Source organism: Clarias gariepinus, chromosome 15 (assembly GCF_024256425.1).
Source record: "Clarias gariepinus isolate MV-2021 ecotype Netherlands chromosome 15, CGAR_prim_01v2, whole genome shotgun sequence".
Taxonomy (NCBI): domain Eukaryota; kingdom Metazoa; phylum Chordata; class Actinopteri; order Siluriformes; family Clariidae; genus Clarias; species Clarias gariepinus.
In genome coordinates this window covers 24,130,604-24,141,259 of record NC_071114.1, presented here as the reverse complement: position 1 = coordinate 24,141,259, position 10,656 = coordinate 24,130,604, and the positions used below count along the sequence as shown (strand labels likewise).

The window sequence follows — 10,656 nt, the reverse complement described above, 5'->3', positions numbered from 1 at the left end:
ACCCCTAGGAAGAGTGTTGCCATACCACAGGGCATTGTGTCTTTTCATAATCATTTTTACATTATAATATATGAGGTGGGTGGTCAGTAGTTTTACCACCCACCACCCATATTATAATGTAAAAATGATTATGAAAAGACACAAGGCAGTGTGGGTGGGTGGGTAGACAATAGTTTGACGTTTTGTTCACCTGGTCATTTGCCTACGGCTGTAGAATAAAAAAAGCAGTGTGGAGTAAAGAGTTCCTAAGTCCATTTACATCAGTACTGCCAACATGTCCAACTCGTCAGTTTGTTGTGCTTTTCAGTCACCCATCATAGCCCTAGTCTTACCCCCTATACTTTTTATAGAGTTCATTATTGGCCTAACAGGGAATGTTTTGGCCCTCTCTATGTTTGCTTTTCACGTGGAGAGCTGGAAGCCAAATTCCATTTACCTGGCAAACCTGGCTATTGCCGACATACTGTTGCTGTTCTGTGTGCTCTTCAGAGCCGACTACTACCTCAAGGGCCAGGACTGGACATTCGGTGATGTCCCCTGCCGCATGATGCTCTTCCTCACCTCAGCCAACAGGGCTGCCAGCATCTTCTTCCTCACTGCAGTGGCTGTGGACCGCTACCTGAAGATCGTGCACCCACTACATCGTCTAAATAGGATGAACCTGAGTTACTCAGTGTGGGTCTCTGCAGGCCTATGGGCTTTGGTTATAGTTTTTACAGGTCAGTTGCTGGGGTCGCCGCACTTTTTTAGTGTCGGCAACCACACCCAGTGTGAGAGCTTCAACATATGTTTGAACAACAGTCCGCTTACCATCTGGCAAAATGCCTTCTATGTGATCCAGTTCTGTGTGCCAGGTGCTATCATCATTTTCTGTACAATCTGCATTACGTGGCAGCTGAAAACAAAAACAATGGACAACACAGGCAAGATCAAGAGAGCCGTCCAGTTCATTTTCATTGTCTCCATAGTTTTTCTCATCTGCTTCTTCCCAAGCACTGCCACACGCGTCGCTATTTGGATCCTGCAGATCTGGTACAATGAGTGTTCATACTTCAGTGAGGCAAATCTGGCATTTTATACTTCAGCCTGCTTTACCTATTTCAATAGTGTGCTAAACCCACTAATTTACTACTTTTCAACTCCAGCATTCAGTGGTGTCATAGACAATTTTTTTAGAAGACTCATGGGGAAAAAAGAAAAGGCAGCTCGAGGGAACAGCAGTGTGACTACAGCAACAAGCAAATAAAGATAGATTCGAGCAAAATATATAAAAGTTATATTATCATTTAGGTGCCTTTTCTTGAAAATTTTAATTATCATAATGTGTATGTGCCAGCTTTACATAGTTCTGTTTGCCTAATGTGGGGAATAGCTCTATATTATTTATATTAAAACTATAAATAAATACTTGAGTTCATAATCATCTGATACTTAAATTTATATTGGCTTGCAATGAGATACTTTACATACTGCATTTTATGTACATCTTATTTTTGAACAAAATATTGTTACTGCAGTATGAACTGATAAATAGTGGCTCTTTCTTTTAGGAAAAGTGTTTTTTTTTCAGAGTAAGAAGCCATGAAGTGACTTACCACAACCGTAACACCACCAAGGCAGATCGTTTTATACCTGTAAATTGACGGGTATATTAAATCTTATAAACTTTCTATCTAACAACAGTGGTAGGTAGGAAAAAATTGGTCCTTACTGGGAAAAAATCTGTTTAAATGCTTTAACAGTAAACTTTTAAATTGCATGTTATACTGTATATACTACAACTTAAAAACAGTTTTAAAATTTATTATTTGCTGTTGATATATGTATAATGAACACTACTCATATGACTAAGTACATCTTTTGAAAATATTTAGATTGCAAGTATTTTGGGGGTATATATTTTATACATATTATAACTAAACTGTTTTAATCATCAATTACACGTTAAACTATTGAACTAACATGATTATACATTTATTGTTAGTCTTTAAGGTGAAAGATAAGCTGAATTAATCTTTAAATCAAAGTATTTAAGTGTTTAATATTTTACATATTTCTTATTAAATATTTAAAATTCAGTACTATTTTTAGGGTTTTTTTTACTTAAATGTATGCAATGTTGTGATATTGTCTGTGTTAGATGCTTTATACAAAAGATTTTCTCAGGTCTAATCTCTTCTACTGAATCACACATTCAGACAACACTCCAATGGATTCAATCTAAAATGGATCATGAGGTTGTGCACGAATGTGTGGGATCCATGCCAGCTCAAATGCACAATGTCCTAAAAGTAAAAGAAAGACAAATCAAATACTACAAATCTCTGAAATTCATGTAAATATTTTAAGGCTTCTACTTTTAACTAAAGTGGTACCTTTACCACTTTTGTTGTTAACATAATTTGTAAATGAAATCATCAACTAATGAAATGTATAACATTTAGTAACCAAAGGAGACCAGTTCCTATCATTGGTTGCTATTGGTTGGGCTTATACAGTAGTATGAAATTATTTGATCTCCCCTGTTGTGAGACTGAAAATATACTTGCTGTTAAACAATGCTTTTAAACATATGAGGCCATATACTGCCAGTGGTATCAGAGAGTTTGTGCGTGAGTTGAGGGGGGAGGCATTCACTACGGCTGCCCCTCTTCCCTGCAATGTAGCGGATTTTAAGGCACTGCACATCACATCAGCCAGCCACACCACGAATGAAGTGAATGGAACACTGGATTTATAGCATTAAGACAAACATTGTGTTGGAACATATATATATATATATATATATATATATATATATATATATATATATATATATATATATATATACACAGTTTTTGAACAACACATGATTATAATTTACACAGATTGTATGTTATAAAAAGGGAAAAAAGCAAAATTAGACTTAAACTACATGTAGAACTACCAAATTAAATGTCAAAAACTGATCCAACATACCCAAATATTTAATACAAAAATATTGCAAGGCAAAATTAACGCACACACATTGGGAGGCTCACTTTCATCTCTGCATGAAAAAAAGCATGTGTGAATTAGGCACTAATAATAAAAAAGACAATAAAAAAAAGTGCTATTTTCACATAAAAATTCACCAGATACGCTGATATGCATGTTGGCAAAATTATAATAGTTTTTTTTTCTTGTGAGTTTGCTGATTACCAAGAGATAACAATTGCAGGGTAAAAGTGAGAGAGCAAAATTACCTCTGCTTCCTCATTCACATGCATAATGTACTGTAACTTGGAACAACCAGTAACTTGGAAGCGATACAACCTTCCTAGTTGTATCACAAACTAAAGCCCCACCTGCAAAAATTGGTAGGAAACCTCCAATGCACAGAAATTGCATAATAAATCTAAATAGTAAGTAAAACAAATTTTATAGGCAGGTTTTGATAAAGTTAACATATGCACACTTACACCTTAACAATTTAACTTGCCGTCTAATATTTTAGCAGCTTATTAAAGTGCCGCTATTATTTGCCAATATTGTCTTTCATGCAGTGTGTCATGTAGCTGTATGTAAACATAAATTATCTGCACTATCTGTGACGCTGACAGTGCACGATAAGTAAAGTTTTTGTCTATTAAAAAAAAGAGTCGCTCACATTCGCCTGAACGAGTCGGTAGCAAATCAATTTTTACTCTGTGTTACGGATCCACGTCACTCCGTAACATATTTGCATAATGTCCACTCACGTTCTACTTCACGAACAACTTGCCCGCCCACGTTCTATGTCACAAACAACTTGCCCGCCATCTTACAATTACTGTTGCCACACTTTTGTTAATGTGACTGAGCATTCTTGCCGGGTTTGCTTAAACACTTTGTAATATAAAAAAACAATAAAAGACGAGAGCACACAAAATCCTTTTTAACTGTTTATTCTCCACCATTTACCAAAACTGAACTCTAACACGCACAAAGTGTAAGGGCACGGAGCATGCGCATGCCCCGAGAGGAAAATGCATGAGTAGTAATGGCGGACTAGCGCTCCTCTTATTTGTTTGGACGAGAGAAGGAGAGATTGCTGTGGCTCAATTTCTTTCGAAGATTTTTTTAACCGGATTATCTTTGACTGGACATATTCCCTGGACTCTTACCCTCATCGGCCTCCCAGACTTCATTAACCCCGTTGAGACCGAACCATACTCGTTATACTCGGATAACACACATACAATAAACACAGAATTCGGACATTTTTTTACTCACCTGCACACATACACATACTGTACCGTGTTATTAGATGTAGTTTGTAAATATTGTTTATATCTTTGGTTGTGGTGCACCTTTTTTGTTTACTTTATTGAGTTTTCTTAAAACATCTTATTGATGTTTGCTTTATCTACTTGTTTGTGTTTGTCCTTTTGCTCACCGCCTTTTAACGCAACACTAACACAAAGATAAAAGACTTCTCGATTTTTGTAGCCACAGTCAATATAAAATTAGCTGGTCGTTACAAAGTAAAATCGGGGGCAGAACTTTTTCTTACAAGCCCCAAAGTTATGGAATAGTCTTCCAAATAGTGTTCGGGACTTAGACACAGTCTCAGTGTTTAAGTCCAGGCTATTTATTTTAAAACCTATTTATTTTATTTAAGCATTTTTATAAATAGATTTGCCTTAGGTTAAGGAGCAGATCTGGGGGACTTATGGATGTAGAGTATTATGGTGAACTGGTATGTTTAGATGCTGTCTTCCCCACTCTCATTAATCACTCAGGTTTGTTGATGGTGAGGTGATTGTTTGCTTTACATCCTACTACCATCTCAGGGAATTTTCCTTGCGCTCGGCTTGCTCAACAGAAACTATCTGACCATTTTGATTCATACTTATTCACATTCCATACAAAATTAAATAATTACAGCGACAATGACAATTGGTAAAAGCGCTATACAAATAAAATTGAATTGAATTGAAAAGGTGAGGTTTAAAATCGGCCTGTAATTGTTTCTTAATTAGCGGTTTAATAACCGGATTTGAAGAAATTAATTATCTTCACAGGGGTTCTGTTATTGCTTGAGAAAATGTGTCAGTATAGGATCTAATTCACAGGTTGACGATTTTGAACGTCCACTCACGCAAGCAGTGCGGAATTGGAGCGCAGCATCTCGTTCCCGCCTTTTCAGGGAACAGGGTTACAGCAAAGTAACCCGAGATGTTCCCTTTCGAAGGCTACACTCGATGCTGCGTGAAAACGCTATGGGAACGAGAATACCAAAGTCGCCGCACTGCAAGTGTCTGGACCCCAAGGTTGTGTAGCATGTGCACACAAGGCCAAGGAGGTCTCAGAACTATCTCTGGGAGGCCGCAACCATGGGGCGTCAACCGAGGGGCGGCCTCGAGGCTGACTCGAGGACCCGTGACCCCGGAGTAGCATGAACACTTGCTGCAGGGGAATACCTCTTGCCAGCGCAATAGATGAGGCGATCCCCCTGGTTGAATGAGCCTTAATTCCTAGAGGCGAAGTTAGCCCACGCAACTCATAGAAGAGGGCAAAAGCATCTCTTACTTAGTGTGACGAGGTCTTTGTAGTGGTGGCCGCCCCTCGGTTGCGGCCCCCATAGCATATAAAAAGCTGCTCTGACTTCCGCCAATGGCTGGTGCGCTGGACGTAAACCTAAAGAGCACGTACTGGACACAGTAAGTGAAGTCTCTCCTGCTCCGGACCTGTAAAAAGCGGAGGACAGAAAGCTTCAAGAACAACAGAATGCATGGTTGAGAACTTTGGAATGGAACTTTCAGGAGATAGTTCGGGTGAGGATGCAAAATGGCCTTGTCTAGTCCAGAGGCAAAGTCTAGGCAGGATGGGGAGACTGACAAGGCACGCAGATCTCCAATCCTCTTCAGAGAAGTAATGGCCATCAGAAAAACCATTTTGAGGGTCTCGAACCTGACAGGCGCTGACTCTAGTGGTTCGAAAGGGATGTCAATTAGACCTTTGAGCACAATAGATAAATCCCATGAAGGGACAGTGGCTCTAGTAAGTGGCCTCAACTGTTTAGATAGACGAATGAAACGGGCAACTAAAGGGTGCTTTCCCACAGTAACCTCGTCAATTAGAATGTGGCAAGCTGAAATAGCGGCTACGTACGTCCTGAGAGTACTAGGTCACAAGCCCGAGGACAACTTTTCCTGCAGAAACTCCACCACTGAAACAATTCGGCAGTGGACTGGGTTTACCTGCTTCGTCATGCACCAACTTTCAAATACATTCCATTTGAGGGCATAAGCTGTTCTGGAGGAAGCCCTAGCACTTAGAATAGTCTTAATTATGCTGGCTGGAAGACCAGCTTGACTTAGTTGGTCTCGTTCAGGGGCCAAACATGAAGGTTTCAAAGCTCGGGCCGTGGATAAAATATTGTGCCCTGCGCCTGAGACAGAAGATCCCTCTTCACTGGAATCACCTATGGTGAGCTGTCGAGAAGAGATATTAGATCCGAGAACCATACTTTGGTCGTCCAACAGGGCGCTATCAATAAGAGGCACAAACGCTGTTGACGGACCCTCGCCAGGACTCCCGGGAGCAGAGCTATTGGAGGAAACGCATAAAGGTGTAATTTGGGCCACGTATGGGCCATCGCGTCCAGATCCAGGGGAGCTGAAAGAGTCAGAGAGTAGTAGAGGGGACATTGTGCTGTCTCTTGGGAGGCAAAGAGGTCCACCTCTGCTGTAAAGAATCTTTCCCAAATCTGACTGACTACTTCGGAATGGAGCGTCCATTCCCCGTGTGTCACAGCTTGTCTGGACAGTAAGTCTGCTCCCACATTCATGTGCCCCGGGATGTAAATTGCCCTGAGGGACAGGAACTTGTCCTGTGGCCAAAGCAGAACCTGGTGCGCTAGCTTGGTTAAGCGGTGCGAGCGCAGTCCGCCCTGGCGATTTATGTACGAGACTACCGATGTGTTGTCCATCTGCACTAGAACATGGTAGCCTCTTAACTGCTGGAGGAAGTGCTGTAGGGCCAAAAATAGAGCCATCATTTTAAGGCAATTGATGTGCTCCTAAAGAATGGAGATGAGTTTGGCGAGCTCCTGAGACTGGGCCAGAATCAGCCAGTCGCTATGTAATTTTAAAAATGGATGCCCTGGAGTCGCAAGGGAGCCAGTACTCCATAAATTTTTTATATGTGCGGGGTGATAGGGCTAGACCAAGATCTATTGTCACAAACCAATCCCCTCTTTGGATTTGTGAAACGGTTAGAAGATGCGAAGATGTAGGATTGGACGCAGCCCCCCGTTTTTCTTGGAAACCAAAAAATAACGACTGTAGTAGCCTGACTCTATGTCTGAAAGGGGAACATGTTCTATCGCCCCTTTTTCCAGCAACGCCTGCAGTTCGAGAGTCAGCAGATGCGCCCTTTCCGGTATCACGGAAGTGGAGACCACGCCGTTGAAACGCGGAGGGCGATGTGCAAACTGAATCCTGTACCCTTTTTCTACAGCCTTTAGAATGTAATGTTCGATCATCATCCTTGATGCCTGTCAAGTTTAACCACAGGTGCCTTTCTGCGGACACCAGGGAAGCCATAGAATGGCCAAAAGCACGGGCCGTCTGCTTAGTCGAACGCAGAGACAAGTCTGTAGCCTGGCGTAATTCTGTGAAGGCCCTATCATCCACAGTGCCGCTAGGGAGGATGATGTCCCAGAGAGAGATAGTCCATGAGCGTCTCTTCTATCTGGGGCATCATCATATAACCAGGTGCTTTCGCATCAACGATATTAGCATAAAACAAAGTCGATGGTACCAAAATACGGGATGAGTAGGGCTTGCTCCAAGGACAAAATAATTAGTCGTGGAGGTCGTCGAAAAAGGGGAGAGAGCGGCGTTGTGGCTCTATCTCCTGGCCACCTGACAGAAATCTGTCGTTTAATTTAGAATGTTTGGGGAAGGCTTGCTCCTGCAGCCAATCAATGTGCAGCTGTTCGACCGCACGCATTATAACTTCAAGCGGCTCCTCATACTCTCTATCCTCCTATGAGGAGCCTTCTGAGGTAGCTACTTCCATTTCCACAGAACCAAGAGAATGAGACTCTTCTACACACTTACAAAAAGCACCGGGGCGCGCTTGTGAAGTGAAAGGAGAGACTTCCCGATCGGATGAGAGGGCAAAAGAAAGGCGGGGGGAATTCGTCTCGCGCTCCTCTGCCAGATCGGCTTGTGAACCCCAGGAATGCAGCGCAGCTTGTGGTTCTCTAAAGTACGCGAGGCGCGCGCGAAGCACTTTCATGGGGAGAAGATCACAGTGTTCACAGTCCTCAAGGCTCCACTGTATACAGTATTTACTTACATTTTAACAATTCTTACAATTAACAATCGTTAAAATTTATAAACTAGGACTTAATGTCAACGGCACTTCTGTAATATTTTTGCTTACTTTAGAAGAGCCATATGTGCTGGGATTGTTTGAGAGAAGATGCTTTTAGCCTGTGAAATGCCTAGTTGTATGTATGTGTTTTAATAATTGTGAGACCTGAAAATATTATAGTCTATAGAACGTTTAATGCAGAGAAGTTGCATAAAGAAAGGATGACAGAAAGATACAAGCCAAAACTGAAAATACTACAAAAGTTAAACAAGCAACAAAAGTAACTGTCCAAAAAGGCAAGCAAAAAAGGGCAGTGTACACCATTTACACCATTAGCCATGTAAAAATATTTACAGCCAGAAGAAAAGTCCTGCATTGTTTTGCTGCCTGAAATTGATGGTGTTTCACTGGAAATGGAACTGGACACTGGTGCTAGAGTTTCAATAATGTCAACAGAAACCTATGCGGGGTAAAACACATGCCACTTGCACAGGACAAGTGTTAAATTTTGAATGTGTAGATGATGTGCATGTAAAAATGGTTACGCAGACAGCTATGCTTCCATTACATGCTGTGCATGGAGATTACCCACCAGTGTAAAGCAGAGAGTGGTTGCATCAAACAGAATTTAGAAAGAAATAAGTTCAGTCAAAGTAAAGACACTGCTAGAGAAAAATGCTGCTATTTTATCCCAACAATTGGAAGAAAGAAATAGCATCAAAGCAAAAATAACATTGAATGCAGAAAATCAAAGGTTTGCCAGCCCAGGGTTATTCCATATGCCATTTGCTTGAAAGTCACTCCAGTCAAAAGGGTCAATTTCATTTCACTGAAATTGATGTATTGTCTCCTGTACTCCAGAGAACTCCAATAGCCTTCTTGTAAAGAAAGATGGATCTGTGTACATCTGTGATGACTTTAAAGTGATTGTAAACCCTGTTTTACAAGCTGAACGGTATCCTCTACCCTGTATTGAGGACCCTTTTGCCTTGCTTGCAGAAGGACAATGTTTTAGTAAATTAGGCTTTATTCATTACATGCTTACCTTCAGGTGACAGTTGAGAAAGAGTCCAAGAACTTTCTCAGATCATATATTACAACATCCATTGTTCACTGGATGACATTCTAGTAATAGAGAAAACTGAATCGAACATCTGGAAAACCAGAACAAAGTTCTTGATTGTCTTGAAGCAGTTCAGCTTACATGTTAAAAAAAGGTGTGACTTATTCAAAAGACTCATCAAATCTGACAACCATGGTGAATCTCTTAAACAATCTGCTGTGTAAAGGGAAACACTGGCAGTGGTCTATCAAGTGTAACTGTAAAGTTCATAGCTCAGTGTTGGTTAACATCAATCTAAAAAAAATGGAGATTTGAAGAAATGAGTTTATTTATTGCTCCCTGTTTTTTGTAGTTTAATTGGGCACACTCTCCCAATTAGGGGCCGGTGTGTGGAAGCCATTCGTTGTTTTTTTTTTGTTGTAATGGTGGCGGTTCACGCTAGGTGGCAGTATTTGATAAATTATAAAGCCACAGGTAGTTGGGCGTGACAAGGGAATAGGGTGGTGGAGGTCATATGATTCTTACTGCTAAACGCTAGTTTGCTGGTGGTGGACGAGCTCAAGTTACAATCCAAGTTTATGTATCACCTGAAATTTGTATTAAATGGGAATTTTACCCAAAGGGACCGTTGCAAGTTATGGACATTATGATTTCATGGAAATGGACAAACTAGTGAGTTATAAACTAAGATCTAGCCCCATCCTATTAAGAGTCTAAAGTGGAACAGGCACTTACAGTGACACTGCATTCAAAAAGGCGAAAGACTACCTGGTATTTTGACACATTATGACGCCCAGAACAGCATCTGCCTTGCATGTGATGACTTTATGGAATTTGGGCTGTCATCTTCCACATTTTGATAAGAGGTGAAGAAAAGCCAGTAGCCTTTGCATCGTGCACACTTAGGAAGGCAAAGCCAAGTTATTTACTCATTGTGTGTGAGGTTTGGCAATTTTATCAGGAATCCGGAAATTCCATCAGTATCTTTGCAGATGCAAACTGCAAAAAAACCACTGGGGTTTTCAGTCCTTTTTTTATGGTGCCTGAAGTCCTCATGAGGGATGGATTTTGACACAGGATTTTGCAACCTTCTTAAAGGGCAACAATGTAAAATGTATCCGCTCTGCTCCATATAACCCTGCAACCAATGGGGGCACTCTAGAGACAGATGTAGAATGTAGATTTACATTTACAGCATTTGGTAGACACCTTTATCCAAGAGGTACTTATATTTTATCTCATGAAATAGTCAATCAGTTAAGGGT

At 40.9% G+C, this 10,656-nt stretch overlaps 1 protein-coding gene across 1 annotated transcript; it reads left to right on the top strand.

The window, feature by feature from the left end:
* The first annotated feature begins 274 nt into the window (after positions 1–274).
* On the top strand, positions 275–1,246 carry LOC128543446 (hydroxycarboxylic acid receptor 2-like). The gene has a single exon (XM_053513873.1). The coding sequence runs from the start codon at positions 275–277 to the stop codon at positions 1,244–1,246; it is 972 nt and encodes a 323-aa protein (XP_053369848.1).
* Positions 1,247–10,656: the final 9,410 nt, after the last annotated feature.